The sequence below is a fragment of the Carcharhinus amblyrhynchos genome, chromosome 13 (assembly GCF_965287045.1).
Source record: "Carcharhinus amblyrhynchos chromosome 13, sCarAmb.v2.hapA, whole genome shotgun sequence".
In the NCBI taxonomy this organism is placed as follows: Eukaryota; Metazoa; Chordata; class Chondrichthyes; order Carcharhiniformes; family Carcharhinidae; genus Carcharhinus; species Carcharhinus amblyrhynchos.
Genome location: NC_137336.1, coordinates 22,148,018 through 22,167,948, shown reverse-complemented (window position 1 = coordinate 22,167,948; position 19,931 = coordinate 22,148,018). Strand labels below are relative to the sequence as shown.

General features: G+C 39.1%; 1 protein-coding gene across 1 annotated transcript in view; it reads left to right on the top strand.

The window, feature by feature from the left end:
• hspa4b (heat shock protein 4b) overlaps positions 1 to 19,931 on the top strand; it is a 62,502-nt gene that overhangs the window by 23,298 nt on the left and 19,273 nt on the right. The window contains exons 7-13 of the mRNA XM_080201382.1: positions 519 to 763; positions 2,353 to 2,429; positions 5,738 to 5,889; positions 9,109 to 9,215; positions 15,446 to 15,579; positions 17,215 to 17,411; positions 18,020 to 18,118. Of these exons, the coding sequence (XP_080057508.1) occupies positions 519 to 763; positions 2,353 to 2,429; positions 5,738 to 5,889; positions 9,109 to 9,215; positions 15,446 to 15,579; positions 17,215 to 17,411; positions 18,020 to 18,118 (1,011 nt within the window). The remainder of the gene's footprint in view (positions 1 to 518; positions 764 to 2,352; positions 2,430 to 5,737; positions 5,890 to 9,108; positions 9,216 to 15,445; positions 15,580 to 17,214; positions 17,412 to 18,019; positions 18,119 to 19,931) is intronic.

The window sequence follows — 19,931 nt, the reverse complement described above, 5'->3', positions numbered from 1 at the left end:
TTAAACAGCATTGTGTAGTGTCAAATATTCCTACTGTGTAAGTGTTTGCAACAAGAGCACTTAGGATATTGACATGCAACATCTGTATTGTGAGATTTGTTTTCTCCACGACAGACAGCCATGTATTAAAACAAAATAAGTGAAGTTGTGTTTGTGACTGATGGTTGTCAGATTTAGTTAGTTATATTTTTGGCAATCACCAAAATTGAAGCAATAAAGCACAACCAGGGAGATAAAATGTTCATCTGTTTGTCTGCATATAAACATTCATCTTTCAAGATAATCCAGAGGTGCGGTTTTGGCATTAAAACCCAATATTCTAATTGGTGATTTTTTGATTATAAAATTATGCAGTGGTTCACAGCATCTCTGGAAAGACAGGTTATGATGTTTGGTGTGTCCACTCTTGTTGGAACAAATGAAGGGTACACTTCCAAAAAAAAACACTTTTTTAATTTCATATTGGCATGTGCAATTTTCTTTCCTTGCCATTTAACTGTAGATTTATGTTGCTGTAGGTCCTCGCTAGTGCTTTTGATCCCTACTTGGGTGGAAGAAACTTTGATGAGATTTTGGTCAATCATTTCTGTGAAGAATTCAGTAAGAAGTACAAACTGGATGTTAAATCAAAGATCCGAGCCGTAATGCGGCTTTTCCAGGAATGTGAAAAGCTGAAGAAACTTATGAGTGCCAATGCATCTGACATACCAATGAATATTGAGTGTTTCATGAATGACATTGATGTTTCTGGATCATTGAACAGGTACAAAATATTGAAGTTTTGGGATTGTTGTCCTTTAGATGTGCTGGTAAATGGGCATAGACATATTACAATTGAATAAACATGATGAAATCTATGTTGTCATCTCACCTAAGATGTATCTCACTGCACTACGTCATTTTCTTTTAAATATATTTAGTTGGTTGTCTTGAACCATTGGTTACACAGTTGCTGTACACAGTCAAGAACGCTAATGCTAGTTATGATGTTGAGGTAAAAATGCGTGTGTATATAAACTGAACTAAATATTTAGGGGCAGCATGGCAAGTCTTCCCATTTAGATGTATAAAGTATGTTTCTTATCTCTCTCTCTCTCTCTCTCTCTCTCTCTCTCTCTCTCTCTCTCTCTCTCTCTTTCCTCCCCCAAATTAATTTTATTTTGGTAAAACAAGTGTGTATAAAAATTCCAACGGCTAATGAAAATCTTTGCCTAGGTCTGCACCTGAGGGCAGATATCACTATATTTATTTTGCCTGTGCTACCCCTGCCTTATCTCTTTGACCTAATGTTTTATTTCCTGGTATCTGATGGGGTGATGTGTTGTATTTCAAATCAACAACACTTTTACTGCATACTGAATTGGTCTGTCTCCTGACTTTTCTCCATGCTGGAGAAAGTACACATAACTGAAATCTTACAACCTTTACTTGACTGGGCACTTAAAACATCATAACATTCAAGAGATCAGCATTGTCACTGTTCTGCCCTTGAGCAGTACACAAGTCATTTCAAAAGTTGATCATTTCTGCTGTCTAGATCATTTCACAGGTTTGTTTACTGAAGACTAAATAGTAATATTGTTCAACTGGATGTCAGAGGTAGAGTTAACTTGTGTTTGGCAAGTCTGAGCTTTGGGGTGTCCATCAGTTTGTTTACCCCAGTCCAACACCGGCATCTCCACATCATCAGTTTGTGAACAGGGCTATATGAAATACGCACTTGCGCACACACCATGCTGGAACCCAATGCAGTTATGACTGTCAGCTGTACAAAACTCAAAATATTAAGTGATCCAAGTTTAGATAACAATCTGACTTTAATTGCTTTTTCAAATGATACAGCCTCAAAATGTAATGGTTTCAGCACAGTCTACTGACTCCCTAGCGTGAGTTAGTGTGGGCTACTTGAAGGCCTGGTTTGAAGGATGAACCTTGTCTTGCTGGAGGATAGAACTTCCACTATATGTTAAAGTAGAGAAATTGCCTACTTTTACAGATATTATTAAATAGTACCTGTTGATTTGTGATACCATATAATACATGGAAATACTTAAAACTTTGGGGTTTTCATAAGTGTTCAGATAAATCAGTTTTGCAAAGTTGAAAAGCTTTCTTTCAGTGCATAAAGTCACGCATGTTTTGAAAGACAATGTCTGATTTGCTGCTAGCTCTGCTTATTTAATTATAGCAAAACAATGCCATTTTTTATACATCATTCTGCAGGATGGGCGTTGTTAGACTAAGACTAGTTGTCTTTTGAGTGGATGGATTGACTATATTTTTGCATTCTAGGTAACAGGACAGTGAGTTCTCAAATGTTATCACTTTTTTCTATTTTGTATTATTTTAAAGGGCCCAGTTTGAAGAGATGTGCAGTACACTTTTGTCCAGAGTGGAGGCTCCTCTTCGCAGTATTATGGAACAAACCAGTGAGTAAATAACTTAATGCAGATTGTGATCCTTATCTTTGGGTTTTCAACACATATTTCATTAATTATTTATAAAATCACACTATTTGCAGTGCAGAAAGAGTCTATTTAGCTTATAGAAAGGCAAAATGCAGCAGATATTGGAAATCTGAAATAAAAACAGAAAATGCTTGAAGGAAGCATTTCAGGCAGCACCTGTGGGGCAAAAGCTTTCAACTTGTCCCAGACTTCAACTCTAATCCCACTTCCTTAACCTGTTCCTGTAACTTTTTTAATATTCTTTTCAAAATACTTATCCAGTTTATGTAGAATGTCAGCTCCCATCTAGCATAGTGTTCAGTTTTGGGCAACTAAGGAAAGTCTTTGAGAGGGTGAAGTACGCATTTACCAGAATAATGAATCGGGAAGAAGAGAAAATAATTCGGGCACAGAAGTTGACTTTGCCATTCGGTTGGATCACAGCAAATCTGCATCTCATTCCATTTACTCAGCTTTGGTTCCTGTCCCTTGATACGCTTTGCCTAACAGAAATTTTATATAATTACATGGACAGATGTTTTTCATGTAGAATTGCACAATAAAACTTTCTCCAATCAAAACTTAAATTCTGAGAAAGGGTTGTATTAAACTTGGCTTGTATTCCTATGAGAATAAAGAACTGAAAAGGTGAACCAACAGAGGTACTTGCCAAAGGGGTTTTGTAGTGTACGTAAAAAAAAATCTAATTCCTCTGGGTGGGGTGTGGCAACGAGACGTTATCTTGAATTATAATTTTGCATCTGAAGTGGCACTTTTCCACACGATAACAGAAGTCTGGAGTGAATGCCAGGACAGTTGAAATTTTCAGTACTGCAATAACAGTAATGGAGGGTGGCTAATATCCTTCTGTTGTTTAAGAAGGGTAGCAAAGACAAGCCAGGAAATTGCAGGCCAAAGAGCCTGACATCCATAGTGGGTAAGTTACTGGAGGGGATTCTGAAATTCAGGAGCTTTTAACATTTGGGTAGTCAAGGTCTAACTATGGATAGTCAGCATGGCCTTGTGCATGGGAAGTTATGACTGACAGAGTTTTACAAGAAAGTAACCAAAAGGATGGATGAGGGTAGGGCGTAGATGTTTATATGGACTTTATCAAGACCTTTGATAAAGTCCTGCATGGCAGGCTAGTCTGGAAGGTTAGGTTGCATGGGATCCAGGGAGAGCTAGCAAATTGGATTCAAAATTGGCTCAATTATTTGAAGCAGAGGGTGATGGCCAAAAATTATTTCTTGGACTAGAAGCCTATGACTAGTGGCATTTATTAGGGATCGGTGTTGTGACCCTTGTTATTTCTTACTCATGTAAATGATTTGGATGTGAATGTACAAGATATAGTTTGTAAGTTTGCAGATATTAAATGAAACAGTATCGTTGATAGCAAAGAAGTTTACCAAAAATTACAGGGGGATCTTGATTTAAGGAAATGGGCTGAAGATTGGCAAATGGATTTCAATGCAGGTAAATGAGTTGCTGCATTTTGAAAAGTCAAACCAGTTAGGACTCGTACTGTGAATGGTAGGGCCCTGGGGAGTGTTGAGGAATAGAGGGACCTAGGAGTACAAGTATGTAGTTTGTTGAAAGCACCATCATTGGTAGACAGGATGGTGAAGAAGGTGTTTAGCACACTGGCCTTCATCAGTCAGGGCATTGAATATAGGAGTTGGGACATTATCTCATAGTTATATATGTCGTTGGTGAGGCTGCACTTGGAGTATTGTGTACAGATTTGGTCACCCCATTATGGAAGAGACATTGTCAAACCGGAAAGAATGCAAAAAAAACTTTGAGAATGTTGGCAGGACTAGTGGCCTGAGTTAAATGGAGCAGTTGACCAGGCCAGTTGGCTTTGTTCCTTGCAATGTAGGAGAATGAGGGGTGACCTTTACTGAGATGTATAAAATCATGAGGGGCCGAGACAGGATAAACACCATTTCCCAGCGTAGGATAATTGAAAATGAGAGGTTTAAGGTGAGGTGGGGAAAGATTTAAAAGGGACCTGAGGGACAACTTCTTCATGCAGAGAGTGAAGCATATATGGAATGAGCTGCCAGAGAAAATGGTTGAGACAGATACAATAGCAACATTCTAAAAGCATTTTCTTAAGTACATGGATGGGAAAGGATTAGAGAAATATGGGCCAAACACAGGCAATTGGGACCAGCTGGGAGAGTACCATGGTCAGCATGGACTGGTTGGGCTGAGGGCTTGTTTCCTTGCTGTATCGCTCTAACAAAATTTGTTGTACGGATATTTAGAGCCATCAAACAGTGGTGTGTAAATAGTGTTGAAATGCAAAACTGCTGGTATCTAATTGAATGGAAGAGCATGTTAAAGGGGCTGGTTATCATTGCAGTGTTAATGTAAGCCTATGTATGACACAAATAAATCCTGCCCAATCTTTCTAATTTCTCATAGGGTAGTCTCTATCTTGGCTATTGTGCTAAAACGTTCAATATTCTGAAAAAGCATCCATGAAAATCTTTCTTCTAACTGTTGATCTAATTGCTCTTGACGTTACATGGAGATATCTCCAAAAGCAGACAAAAATCCTAGATTTGATCCCTGATCTGACCTTGTCCGAGATTGTTAAATTTGATGTACCTCTGGGATGGGGAAGACCAAGGACCTGCTGGATGTGGATGTGTACAAATATGGATGTTAAATTCAATTGCGTGTTAAATCAGTATTGCAGTGAAATAGTGGCCGGTACCCTCTATCCTGACTCATGCATACCAAATGACAACTTGAGCGAATGCTCAAGAGCCTCCAATTCAGTATGGAATTGGCTCCTTGATAAAAGATAACATCTTGAGAAAGGTGGGGGGACTATTTTCTCCTAAATATCTTGTCTTGACTAGCTTCTTTTGGTTTATGCATTTGTGTTTTATTAAATATAAAAGTCTGTCCTGTTAAACAACATAGTTTCTTTAAATATGTATGTCATGTAAGTATTTCTGAAATAAATTGAGCCTTTCCCCCAAAAAGCCAACTTGATGAAAATGTTACAATTTCGTTAAAGGAACCAAAGGTAATGAAAGTGTTCCCCTACAATGATTCTGTCACATGGTATAAGTGACATCAGAACTCAGTCTTGGGAAGTATGAATTCTTAAGTTTTTTTTTTACATTTTTTAAATAGATTATAGGTATTCTAAAGAAATTCTTTCTGAATGGAACATTTTATTTTTGTCCGTTTCTTACTCTTGTACTATAAACATTGTAAAAATGCTACCACGTTCCTTCAGTAACAAGTGGTTCTCCTCCCTTTAGAACTTAAGCGAGAGGATATTTATGCTGTTGAAATTGTTGGTGGAGCAACTCGTATCCCTGCCGTTAAAGAAAGAATTACCAAGTTCTTTGGGAAAACCCTGAGTACAACTTTAAATGCAGATGAGGCTGTAGCACGTGGTTGTGCTTTGCAGGTGAGAAGTATCTATTATTTTTGGTTCATAGTTCATCTTTATGTCGAATGTCCTGCCACTAAAAATATTTTGTATCAAAGAAATATTTGAGTTGAAGGATCATTTTTAGTGCAGATTGAACTATAAGGAACATCCTACTCTGGATTGGTATGTATGTAGGATAAGACATTCTTACACCTGTTTGTCCAAATGGCCGTATCAGTGCTGTAAAATCATTTTAACTCAGCAAAAAAAACTTATTAAATCCTGTTGGTGTGTCTGCTGCCATTAATTAAAGCATGGGAATATCACCAAATTTTAAAAAGAATATTAGTGACTATTATTACATGATATTGACAGGTGGGGTACATTGTGAAGATTAATTTAGTTCTCAGAATTAAAAGTACAAAAATAAAACTTCTGTAAACAGACTAGACTCTAACACCACATAATCTCTACAGTGCAGAAAGAAGCCACTCAATCCATGCTCTCCACTGACTCTCCAAAAGGGCATCATACCCAGGCCCCTATTGTGGCTAATCCATCTAACCTATATGTTGTTGGACTGTAGGAGGGAATCCCCACAGACATGGAGAGAATGAGAAACTCCACACAATTGCCCAAGGCCAGAACTGAACCTGGATCCCTGGTGTTGAGGTAGAATGCCCATAAGCAGTGTGCTTTGCTTATGATTTGGGAGGGTTAAGGCTTATGCATGTGATATCCCCACCATAAACTGGATTCTACATGTCCCTACTGGGTATTTTTCTGGCAGGAAGGCATAAAATAGTGTGGATCCCCAGCCTACCACCTTCCCACCCACCTTTGAGCTCACCCCATAAGGTCAGATGGCTGACGTCCGGATTGGCAGCCTGCACACCATTTTTTTTTTTGAAAAGGGTGAATTGAGCCAATTGGTAAGAGAATAGATTGATTGGTGGCATGCAGCTACTTGAGCTTTGGTGAAATGATCAACAAATCTTTTAAAATTTAAATCAATCTTAAAGCCCTAATAAGCTAACCATCCTCGGGCTACTTTTTGCAGTAGTATTGCAGAGGTAGGATTTCATAAATTGGAGGAGCTGGGCCTTCTGAAGTAGAAAAGATTCTGGTGAAATTGGAAATAAAAATTATTTTTCAACTTGTTGCCTGTACAAATTCTTGTATAGTTTCATGAGTTTTGGCAGTGCTCTTGACCATTGGCATTTTCCCAAACTAAACTTTGGCAGTTGCTTTCTCTTGGGCCAAAATGGAGGATTATGATGCATTTTACATCCCCTGACAACATGCTTTTGGTGCATTGCAGCATTCTTGGTCCAGAGGAGCATTAGTGAACTGATTCAGATATAAATCTTTATATCCTAATTCAGATTTTGGAAAGTAGTGACTTCACACGTCTACTTCCAGTTGTGTATTGTTGTTCCTAAAGCAGAGACCCTCTTTTTGCCACTACTTAAGTCAGATTTTCAGTTATTCAGCAAGTAGTGTTCTAGTTTGATTTAAAATTGAATATTGTCAGCTTTTCTTCCCCTCCTGAATATTCATTAGAATTGCTGTATGCAATGACCAGAAAGTAAAAATAATTGCTGCATTTTGCTCGCAATTATTCATTTCCACTTGATTAGAAATCAAGAATTAGACAGAATTTGAACTGTGGTTCATTTTTATGAAGCGATGTTTACAGAATCTAATTTGGAATACAAATTCTAAATTTTTAGTGTAGAAAAATAAATCTAAATCCAGGTGACTTAAATTTTCTATTTCAGTCAGAATTATGTCTTTGCATGGCTATTCAGTTCTAATTTTGATCCTTGAATCCTCCGTAACATAACTAATCTAATTAAAATGGTTTGTGATGGAAAGAATGCAATGTCTTCTCCAGGCGGCTTGATTTAAATTGTTTTTGTTTTTTGTAACAAATTTTCAGCTGTATTATTCAAACTGCACAAAGTTGTCATTTTTTAATATGTTGAATATTCAAATGCTTCCCAATTGCACTAGTTCATAAGATATTTACATTCTGCAATACACTAAGCAGAAACATGAGCCGAAGACATTCTTGTCAAAGCAGGAACTCTACCCCATAATTCATTTTCTTTGTTATATTTTGATATCCATGAAGCATATCAAATTGGTTGAAAGTTGGTTTCTGTGTTGATGGAGATGTGTTCATTGCTGCTTTGTTACTGGGCTTTTGACTACCTGATCTGCCGCATGTGAATCTTGTCTTGGTCAATCAACTATTTATTTATTTAAAGTCCTATAAATGTAGCAAGTTTTTAATCAGTAGAATTTACTTGTAGAAGCAGAGTAGGCTACTCAGGCCCCTTGTGCTGTCTTTGCCATTCAATTAGATAATGGCTGATGTATGTCAATGCTGTTTGCCTTCTCTTTCCCCACATGCCTTAATGTATTTACCATCCAAAAATTCTTTGATCTCTGTCTTGAACATATTCAATGCCTGAGTCTCCAAAGTCGTCTAGGGTAGAAAATTCCAAAGGTTTACCACCCTCAGAAGAAATTCTTCAACACAGTCTTAAAGGGCCTGTTTCTTCATCAGTCGTGTCGTCTGGTTCTAGACCACCACCCTCCATCCATTTCCCTACCCAGTCACGGGAAGCATCCTTTGCTGTATATACGTTGTTGAGAGCTGGAAGATTTTTACGTTTCAATGAGATCATGCTTCTAAGATCTACAGAATATAGGCCCAGTCCCTTCAATCTCCTCCCTAGGACATGTACTGACAGGAAGGGAGTTCAAGAATTTTGATCCTGTGACATTAAAGGAATGGCAATATGTTTCCAGGTCAGGGTGGTGGTGATGTTTGGAGGAGGATTTAGTGGTGGTGTTCCATGCATCTGCTGCTTTAACTTCTGGTGGTAGGAAATGATTGGAAAGTGCGACTTGACAGGGCTGGAGTTGAGAGCACTTAAAACTGCTAGACATCCCGTGAGTGATTTCAAGAACCAGTCACCTATTTATAACATTGTTTCTATGGGAAAATCAGTCCTGACTTGCAAAGTTTCTACCTACAATGCAGATCTCAGGAATCAATTGTGGCAGAAGTCCAAGGGCTACATGTACTCATAGGAAGACACCCTGCTGAGTTGCTGCAGTGCATCTAGTATATGGTGCACATTGCTGCAGCTGTGCTGGGGGGAGTGCCAGTTATGCAGACTGTTTTGGCCTGAGGCAAAACAATCTAAGGTTTTTCTTTCTTCTTTTCTGTTCTTTTTCTAGTGTGCCATTCTTTCACCTGCATTCAAAGTGAGGGAATTTTCTATCACAGATTTGGTTCCGTTTCCAATTTCCATGAGGTGGAATTCTCCTGCTGAGGAAGGGCTTGGGTAAGCATCCATTTCATTTAGCATCTTGCATCTTGGGTGTCTGAAATTATAAGTCTCTTCAGTTCCCCACATACAATTATCAGGGGTCTTTGTATTGCATTAACAGAAAAAGGTAGAACAATAATCATCTGTTATCACAGTTTAGATTGCTTAAATGCCTGGTATCTGTTGATAGTGTTGGAGACAATATGAGCACAGTTCTTGTGCTCCCTCAACCTGTACTGCAAATCCTTCAGTAAGGGCAGAATCAGCTTGCCTCTGGCTCCTGAGTTGGAATGCCTGACCCTTGCTCTTGTGACTCTCAGGTGATGTACCAAAGGGCTGTCAACAATCTTGGAACCGTATCTTAACAAGTCCCAGAGAACAAAAGTGAAGAAACTAGGGTGATAAAGTTGTCCTGTAATCTGTTGTATATGAGAAGTGAACTTGTGGTCTGTACATTTTTTTTCTTAATCAGCAGCAGAAGCTATCAATTAATTCCTGAATTTCTCTGCAAATGCATTCACTATTCTTCTGCCAAACCACTTGATATTCCAGAATAATACCAGAAAATAAGTAACCCCTATCCACTATCAACACTCCACTTTCAAACCCTTTCAGCCTCACTAAGTACAAGGAATTCATGTAACCAAAACTGTAACCATCCACTCAGCTCCCTCCACCACATTCCTTTTCCTTTCCCTGCCTGTAGTGCTAATCTTTCCAAGAGATTTACTAAAAATAAAATTCTGGAATACTCCTGTCTAGCAGCATCAAGGGTAAGTGTTAATGTTTGATTTGTGCTTTCTACAGATGCTGTTGGACCTCTTGAGTATTTCTGTCATTTTCTGGTTTCCTACACCTGCAGTGATTTTTTTTTTTGTGTTCCCAAAACGGTTTCCCCTTTTCTAGTCCAGAACCCACACCTGTATCTTGTTTCTCTCCTGCTATTCTTCAATGGCTTGGACAGACTTATGTTTGGCAATAAGGCATGCTAATGTCACTATTCTGCCTGGTACCTAACTTTCCTTCCTGATCCTATGTACCTGGGCTGAGCTTCCAACTCTTTGTTCTATCAGAACATTCTCCTGCTTCTACTACTGTAACATTAATACTGCCTCAGCCTATCTACTTCGCTATTACAAACCACGTCTTTGCCATCACCAGATTCTTATTCCAGTATTCTTTTGGCTACTCTCCTTTTCCCCATGCTTTGGCAACTTCATCTCATCCAAAACTACTCTGCCTGCATTCACCCCTGTGTTCGCTATCTTACATTCACTCCAGGTTTCCCCAACTTCTCCAACCTAAAATTCTCATCTTTCTATTTCGATCTCTCATGACCTTTTCCACTTGTCTTACCTTTCTCCAACTTGGCAACCCTTCTAAGAGCTCTTTGTTCCTCCATAATTAGCCTCTCTTCTGTTCTTCCTCTCTTTGTACTAGCATTGGAAACTGTGCCTTCAATCATCTAGACTTTGCACTCTTGAAATTTCCTCCCTATGCTTCTCTACCTACTAATATAGGAATTATGAGCAGGAGTAGGCCAGTTGGTTCTTTGAGCCTGCTCTGCATTCAATAAGGTCATGGCTGGTCTGATGGTGGTCTGAAATCCACTTTCCTTTCTAACCCTTGTCAGTCAAGAATCTATCTAATTTAACCTTAAAAATATTCAATGCCCTGCCTCCTCTATTCTGGGGATGAGTACCACAGACTGACAGCCTTCAGAAAGGAAAAAAATCTTCCTCTGTTCAAAAATTAGTCTCCTATTTAAGGTGGTGTCCCTCAGTTCTCATCCCTTTTGCAATGGGAAACATCCTTCCAGCATCCACCCTGTCAAGTTTCCTCAGGATTTTGTGTTTTAGGATCTTCTAAACGCCAGTGGATGAGGCCCAACCTGTCTGTCCTTACAGAATAACTTCTCATTTTGCCTCCAATGCAGTTATGTCCTTTCTTAAATAAGGAGACTAAAACTATACACACTACTTCAGATAAGGCTCACCAATATCTTCTACAACTGTGACAAAAACATCTGTTTAACATTCCATTCCCCTTGAATTATTTCATTTATTGCAATTTGCTTTCCTAATCACTAGCTGCAACTACATATTAACTTTGTGTCATTTATCTACCAGGCCATCCATATCCTGGAGTTCTGTAATCTCTCCCTGTTTAAATAATTTGTTACATTTTTATTATCCCTGTGGACAATTCCACATTTTCTGTCATATTCCGTCTGCCAAATTCTTGAATGCTCACTATCTATACCTCTTTGCAGAAGAACAAATATGCAGGGAGATTGGGAAGGCTTGCAGGAGTAATAGGGTTGTCCATAGTAGAAAATTCTAATTTTCCTAACATAGACTGGGACTGCCATAGTGTTAAGAGCTTAGATGGGATGGAATTTGTGTGTTCTGGAAAGTTTCCTCAGGCAGTATGTGGAAGGTCCTACTCAGGAAAGGGCAAAACTTGACCTACTCTTGGGAAATAAGGCAGGGCATGTGACTGAAGTGATGGTGGGGCACCACTTTGGGGTTAGTGACCATAGTTCTATTAATTTTAAAATAATTATGGCAAGGGACAAAACTGGTCCATAGGTACATGTTCTGAATTGGAGCCGTGAATTTTGATGAAATTAGACAGGAGCTTGCAAATAGAGAGGAGCTTGTTTGAGGACGTGTTTAAAGTGAGAGGCCTTTAAAAGTAAAATAGCTAGAGTTCAAGGTCTGTATGTTCTTGTTAGGGTGAAGGGCAAGGTTGGCAGGAGTAGGGAACCCTGAATGACAAAGCATTTTGAGATTTTGGCCAGAAAAAAGGAGGAGGCATGGTTCAGGTACAAGCAGCTGGAATCAAGGGATTGCCTGGAGGTGTGCAGGGGATACAGGATTATACTCAGAAGGAAATCAGGAGGGGGCTTGAGGTATCTTTGGCTGAGAGGATTATGGTGAATGCAAAGGGATTCTTTAGTACATTAGAGGAAAAGGAATAACTAGAAAGAGAATAGGACCCCTCACAGACTAAAGTGGACATATTTGTGGAACTGCAGGAGATAGTCGAGGTTCTCGATGAATATTTTTCCTGTATTTACTGTGGAGAAAGACACAAAGACTTGGGAACCTGGGAAAGTTAGTGATGATATAATGGGGACGATTCGCAATACAGTAAAGGAGGTGATGGACATATTAAAATGTACAAAGGTGGATAAATCTCCCGGCCTTGACCAGATAATCCAAGAACACTGAGGCTAGAGAAGAAATTACGGGAGGCCTGGCTGAGATGTTTGCATCGTTGTTAGCCTTGGGCAAGGCACCTCGAGACTAAATTGGAGGATAGTAAATGAGTTATTTAGGAAGGGCTGCAAAGAAAAACCTGGCAATTATAGACCAGTAAGCCTAACCTCTGGCGTTGATGAGTTACTAGAGAGGATTCCGAGGAAAAAGATATACAGACATTGAGAAAGGCAGGGTTTGATTAGGAGTAGTCAGCATAGCTTTGTCTTTGGGAAGTCATGCCTTCCAAATTCGTTAGAGTTCTTTGAAGTGACTAGGAAGATGGTTGAGGGCAGGACGGTAGACATAGTTGATACCTCAGTAAGGCCTTTGAAGTTCACATGGTAGGCTGCTCTGGAAGGTTAGTTCACATGGAATCCAGGGAGAGCTTGCAAATTGGATATACGATTAGCTTGATGATAGGAAGCAGACGGTATTGGTGGAAGGATTGGAAGCTTGTGATTAATGGTGTGACCTGAGTCTGCGCTGAGCCCATTGCTGTTTGTTATTTATATTAATGATTTGGATGAGAATGTACAAGGCATGATCAGTAAGTTTGCAGATGGCAAACGCTAAAAGAGGTGGTATTGTAGACTCGGAGGAGGAAGGTTATCAAAAATTGCAGTAGGACCTTGATCAGTTGGGGAAGTGGGCCAAGAAATTGCAAATGGAGTTCGATATAAATAAATGTGAGGTGCTACGTTTTGGAAAGTCAAATCAAGGTGGGACTTTCACAGTGAATAGTGGGGTTTTGGGGAGTATCATGGAGCAGAGGGACCTTGGAGTTTGTATGCATGGTTCTCTAAAGGTGGAGTCGTGGGTAGATAAGGCAATGAAGAAGACTTTTGGCATGCTGGCCTTCAGTCGGGGCATTGCGTATAGAAGTTGGGAAGTTATGTTGCAGTTGTACAGGACATTAGTGAGGCCGCATCTAGAGTATTGCGTTCAGTTTTGGTCACCTTGCAATAAGAAAGATGTTATTAAACTGGATAGTGTGCAGAAGAGATTTGCAAGGATGTTGCCAGGATTGAGTTATAGGGAGAGATTGGATAGGTTAGGACTTTTTTTCTTTGGAACACAGGAGACTGAGGGGTAATCTTAGAGGTGTATAAGATCATGAGAGGCGTGGATAGGGTGAATGCACTCAATCTTTTTCCCAGTGTTGGGGAATGGAGAGCTAGAGGGCATAGGTTTAATTTGAGGGGGGAAAGAATTAATGGGAACCCAAGGAGCAACATTTTTTTGTACTGGATTGTGCGTTTATGGAATGAGCTGCCAGAGGAAATGGTTGAGCCATTGACATTGGCAACATTTAAAATGCATTTGGACAGATACATGGATAGGAAAGGTTTAGAGGGATGTGGGCCAACTGCAGGCAAATGGGGTTAGCTCAGATGGGCATTTTGGTTGGCATGGAACAGGTTGGGTGGAAGGGCCTGTCCCCATGCCATAGATTCTATGATCCCTTATGTCCTTTTTCCTCTTTTTTTTCTTTTCCCCTCTCTTTTTTTTCTTTCCCCCTCTCTTTTTTTTTCTTTCCCCCTCTCTTTTTTTTCTTTCCCCCTCTCTTTTTTTTTCTTTCCCCCTCTTTTTTTCTTTCCCCCTCTCTTTTTTTTTTCTTTCCCCCTCTCTTTTTTTTTCTTTCCCCCTCTCTTTTTTTTCTTTCCCCCTCTCTTTTTTTTCTTTCCCCCTCTCTTTTTTTTCTTTCCCCCTCTCTTTTTTTTCTTTCCCCCTCTCTTTTTTTTTCTTTCCCCCTCTCTGTTTTTTCTTTCCCCCTCTTTTTTTCTTTCCCCCTCTCTTTTTTTTTCTTTCCCCCTCTCTTTTTTTTTCTTTCCCCCTCTCTTTTTTTTCTTTCCCCCTCTCTTTTTTTTCTTTCCCCCTCTCTTTTTTTTCTTTCCCCCTCTCTTTTTTTTTCTTTCCCCCTCTCTTTTTTTTTCTTTCCCCCTCTCTTTTTTTCTTTCCCCCTCTCTTTTTTTTTCTTTCCCCCTCTCTTTTTTTTTCTTTCCCCCTCTTTTTTTTTCTTTCCCCCTCTCTTTTTTTTTCTTTCCCCCTCTCTTTTTTTTTCTTTCCCCCTCTCTTTTTTTTTCTTTCCCCCTCTCTTTTTTTTTCTTTCCCCCTCTCTTTTTTTTTCTTTCCCCCTCTCTTTTTTTTCTTTCCCCCTCTCTTTTTTTTTCTTTCCCCCTCTCTTTTTTTTTCTTTCCCCCTCTCTTTTTTTTTCTTTCCCCCTCTCTTTTTTTTTCTTTCCCCCTCTCTTTTTTTTTCTTTCCCCCTCTCTTTTTTTTCTTTCCCCCTCTCTTTTTTTTTCTTTCCCCCTCTTTTTTTTTCTTTCCCCCTCTCTTTTTTTTTTCTTTCCCCCTCTCTTTTTTTTTCTTTCCCCCTCTCTTTTTTTTTCTTTCCCCCTCTCTTTTTTTTTCTTTCCCCCTCTCTTTTTTTTTCTTTCCCCCTCTCTTTTTTTTTCTTTCCCCCTCTCTTTTTTTTTCTTTCCCCCTCTCTTTTTTTTTCTTTCCCCCTCTCTTTTTTTTTCTTTCCCCCTCTCTTTTTTTTTCTTTCCCCCTCTCTTTTTTTTTCTTTCCCCCTCTCTTTTTTTTTCTTTCCCCCTCTCTTTTTTTTTCTTTCCCCCTCTCTTTTTTTTTTCTTTCCCCCTCTCTCTCTTCCCCCCACCCCTGCAGCTTAAGTTGAAAGATACTCATTATTAAAATCCACCCTTGTGAAGATCCACTTTGGCTCAGTGTCAATTTTTTTATTCTCTGTTAAAGGCTATATATGATTTCAAGCAACTATTTGATTTAATTTTCTTACATTAAGTTAACCAAAGAGCGAAAAAATATTTTTGAGATCTAAAGTATATTGCATGTAAATATTTTGTTGTTAGACTTCTGTAATAACATTTATACCATCATTACATGTAATTTTCCTCAGTTCAGTGAATTTGTTTGGAGAATAATATATTAAAGTTAATACTGATTTTAATTTTTTTTTCAGTGATTGTGAGGTGTTCCCCAAGAACCATGCAGCACCGTTCTCCAAAGTTCTTACTTTCTACAGGAAAGAATCCTTCAATCTTGAAGCAATTTACAGTTGTCCCAAGGAGTTACCTTATCCTGACCCAAAAATTGGTGAGATGTAGTAATACTTGAGTTTTCTCTAAATGCAGTTTTCATGTTGAGAGGAAAGTTTCCACATTTTAAATAAGGTTCTTTGGCGGATGTTAAGACTATACTGGAGTTTAATGGATGTCCATGAGGCTCAGGTATAGTTTCTTGGGGCTAGGTAGAGAATCTTTAAAGATCTCTGCAAACTGTACTTTCATGCTTCTCCCATACTTTTAAAACGATTGACTTAGAACACTTTACTTTTCAATATTTTCATCCATTTCCCTGTAGGACATTCAAGCAAGTGCTGTAGTGAAATGTTGAGTTAAAGTTAATGTGAATGAACAAAGGGCCAAAGTCCAGTGTATTGCCATGTGTGGTACATAGAGGGTGAATATGATGAGCAGTGTACTAGTTATGTTCTCTTCAAACAATGGGATGCACCAGAAGCCTGTCCTTACAAATCATCCAGGCTTACTGAATTGCTATAACATTCTTCACCCTGAAACTAACTATAGTCTTGGGAGATAATGTAGGGAGGGTAAAACGCAGTCAATGGATGTAATAGGCTGACTTGGTAGTTCTGCAGTGCAACTTCCAAGTAGGGAAGACGTTAGGCTACAACTGCCGCCATACCTTTTTGTTCCAGGAAGCCACAATAACAATGAAGAGATGCATGTTCAAAATAGATTAGTAATGTTACCTAATGCATGTATGGCTCAGATCAGCCTACCCTAAGGAACCATCCAGGCCCAAAGTCATCTTTTGTTTTATTCAGCCATGGAGGTTGACCAAAATGAAGTGTTAATTTGGGTGAAAATTTAGGACAGCATTGTGTAACTTCATTGTTTGCAAGGAGGTATTTAATGTGCATTGTTTAGAAGTGTAATTTATTATTAATGGATGCTCTTGTGTTCATATCCTCTCACTAGAGTATTAATCAATCCACCCTCTGAAGCATAGACTAGCATGTGAGGACACTTGTGAGAATAGTCATAGCCAATTAGTTGGTACTATCAAATGAGGGTTTTACTGGAATCTAATTGAAAGGACGGTCCAATGACCTGAGACGTGAGTTCAGAATCCATCTTGCAGCTGTAGAATTTAAATGCGGAATTAAAAGCTAATATCCGCAATAGTAATGACCATGAAATTAGCAGTTGTCCTAAAAACGCACCTAATTCGCCTTCAGGGAAGGAAATCTGCATAATGGTCTGGCCTATTATATGACTCCAGATCCACAATAATATGGTTGCCTCTTAACTGAAGTAAGCTACTCCTCAGATGTAGTGTTGTAAGACACTCAGTTGTATTCATAAAGGCGAATCATACTAGTACCACAGGGATAGCCAGTAAACACTGGTGGCTGTGCTAATGAAGTCCATATCCTATGATGAATATTTTTTTAAAAATTATTTATCCACCCCAGATTATGCTGTTGTATATCTAGACATTGAATAGCAAAAGTAAACTCCCATGGATTTGAATGTGTATTGAAGAGAACTGTAATTATACTCGGAGACTAGTTAAGCTGGACCTGAAATTTTTATTCTCTATGAAAATTCTAGTAATATTGAAGCTATTACATACGATATTAATATGAAGAGGGAGAGCACTTTGGTGTACAAATTTTTAGTAAATTTTCATTTTATTATTTAGGTTACTTTACCATTCAGAAAGTGGTTCCTCAAACTGATGGGTCCAGTTCCAAGGTGAAAGTGAAAGTACGAGTTAACATTCATGGTGTCTTCAGTGTATCCAGTGCCTCATTGGTGGAAGTGCAGAAATGTGAAGAGACAGATGATGTTCCAATGGAAACTGATCAGCAATCCCAGACCAATCTAAAAGAAGATGAGGTATTCTTAGCTTGTATTGTCTTGCTCTTAATGAATAGTTTTGTGAACAATGTTTATATCTGGCCGCTGTTTGAATTCTTGACTAACTATGCAATTTGACAAGTGGAATTATCCATCATAAAAAGATCGTCTTTGTGATGATGTTGAATGTTATCAGTTCAGCAATAGTATTAATTCACTAGTTTCTGGCTAAAATTAAGTCCTAACTTCTTATTCCCCCACCACTAAAAACCAAACAATCCACCTTTCCCTCAAAGTTACTAAGCATCCTCCCTACCTGAACAAATGGACGTCTTGGTTTGGTGTGCATTGGCGCATGATTGCTTAACTCTCTGATTTTGTAGATGAATGTTATTGATCTTTGTTCTGTATTTGCACACATCAACAACATTGGAACTCTTGTGTGGATTAATGTAGATTGAGACAAATGCTCTACACCAAAACTAGTACTGAGTTTGAACAAATGTGCTCACTGCTGAGGTTTAAGGATTAAAGTTTTGATCCTATTGCAATCTCCCCCATCCCCTGATCAAAACAACTACTAGTCTGCATGATGTTTGTTTATGCAATGAGAGGTTGTGAAGCTGAAATTTTTTTCTTCTCTTCAGAGTAAGATGCAAATTGACCAGGAAGAGCCAGCTCACGGAGATGGAAATCACCCACCAGGGTCAATAGAGAATCAGAAAAATGAAATTGATGAAATGGAGGTAATTTTTGTGATCCAGTTTGATTTTAAATTCTGAATGTCATTATGTATTATTCCAGTGATTAGTAAAGGATCAATGGACTCTTCTGAGCATAAATCTCTGTGCTTAAATTTTCTGTGGGGAAAAAAATAGAAAATCTTTATCATTTGACCATTTTATCGTATTGAAGGTGGTAATGAGCCTCCTTCACCTGCCATAGTCTGTGGTGCAGATACGTCCACAGTGGTGTTGGATATGAACTCGCAGGATTTTAACCCAGCAATGTGAAGGCATAGTGATGTATCTAAATCAGGTGGTGTCATTTGGAAGGGAACTCGCAGGCAATGGTGTTCCCATGCACCTGCTGTCAAAGAAGCCTTGGCAAGTTGCTGCTGTGTACTTTGTTGGTAGATGGTGTACGCTGCAGTCATGGGGTCCCACTAGTTGTGGAGAGTTGCCCATGAAGTGCTTTGTCTTGGATAGTGTTGAGCTTTTTGTGGGTTTTTGGAACTGCAAGGTGAAATTATCCATCACAGTCCTGATTTATGGTTTGTAGGTAGTCAAAGGCTTTGGCAAGTTACACACAGCTTCTGACTTGCATTTGCAATGCTTGGGGCTACTCTAAGTTTCTCATCAATGGTGACTTTTCACTCTCAGGATATTGATGGTAGGGGAATTGATGAATGTTAAGAGGAGGTTGTGTTGCGCAATGTTGTGTTGCGCAATGTTATTTTGCCTTTAATCAACCAAAGCCTGAAATGCTGTCTTAGACTGGAGTTGCAAATGGAACTGAACATTCTCACTTCTGACCTTGGTGGTGGAGGGAATGATGGAAAGAGCTGAAGTTAATTGGTCCTAAGACATTGTCCTGAGGAACTCCAGCAGTGATTCTTGCAGCTAAGATGATTAGCCTCCAACAGCCATGCCCATTTTCCTTTATGCATGGTGTGATTCCAACAAGTAAAGAGTTATTCCCCTTTGGTTCCCATTGATTTCAATTTTACTAGGGCTCCTTGATGCACATGTTGTCAAAGGTACTTGCTCACCTTGCCTCTGGAAATTTGGCCTTTTGGCCTCTTTTGCACCAAGGCTATAATTGGGTCTCAGCTAGCTAGCTGACTGGCAAAACCCAGTTGGGTACGATTTGATAGTGTCATCAGTGATACCTGTCACTTAGCTGCTGATTTGAGTAGACTGATGGGATGATGATTGACTGGATCAGATTTGTCCTTTTTGCAGGTAGGACATAACTGGGCAAATTTTTCACTTTCAGGTCAATGCCAATGTTGTAAGTGCACCATACAAATTGGCTAGAGACTCAGCTAGTTCCGGATCTCTCATTTTCTATAGCTAGTATGTTGGAATCCATAGACTTTATCTGTTCATAGTTTTATTGATATCACACGTAGGAATCAGATTAGCTAAATACTGGCAATTGTGATGCTACAAAGCTCAGAAAATCAGAGTGGATCATCCCCTCTGCATTTCTGCCCAAGGATGGTTGCAAGCACTTCAACCTGACCTTTTGCACTCAGGCACTGAGCCACTGTTGTTGACATTGGAGTCCACCACCAAATGCATTGTCTGTCTTTCCAGTGCTTTTTCCAAATGGTGTTAAATGTATTAAGTTGATCATTCACCCTGGCAATGACTGAAACATTACATTCTGCATTCTTTTGTTCTGGTGCTATGTAATGAGGCGGGTAGAATTAGGGACCTTGTGGTAAAGGATCCTCTTGGGGAGAGTGATCATTGTATGGTGGAGTTTCTGGTGCAGATGGAGGAGGAGAAAGTGGGTTCCCGGACACGTGTCCTTTGTTTGAATAGAGGGGAG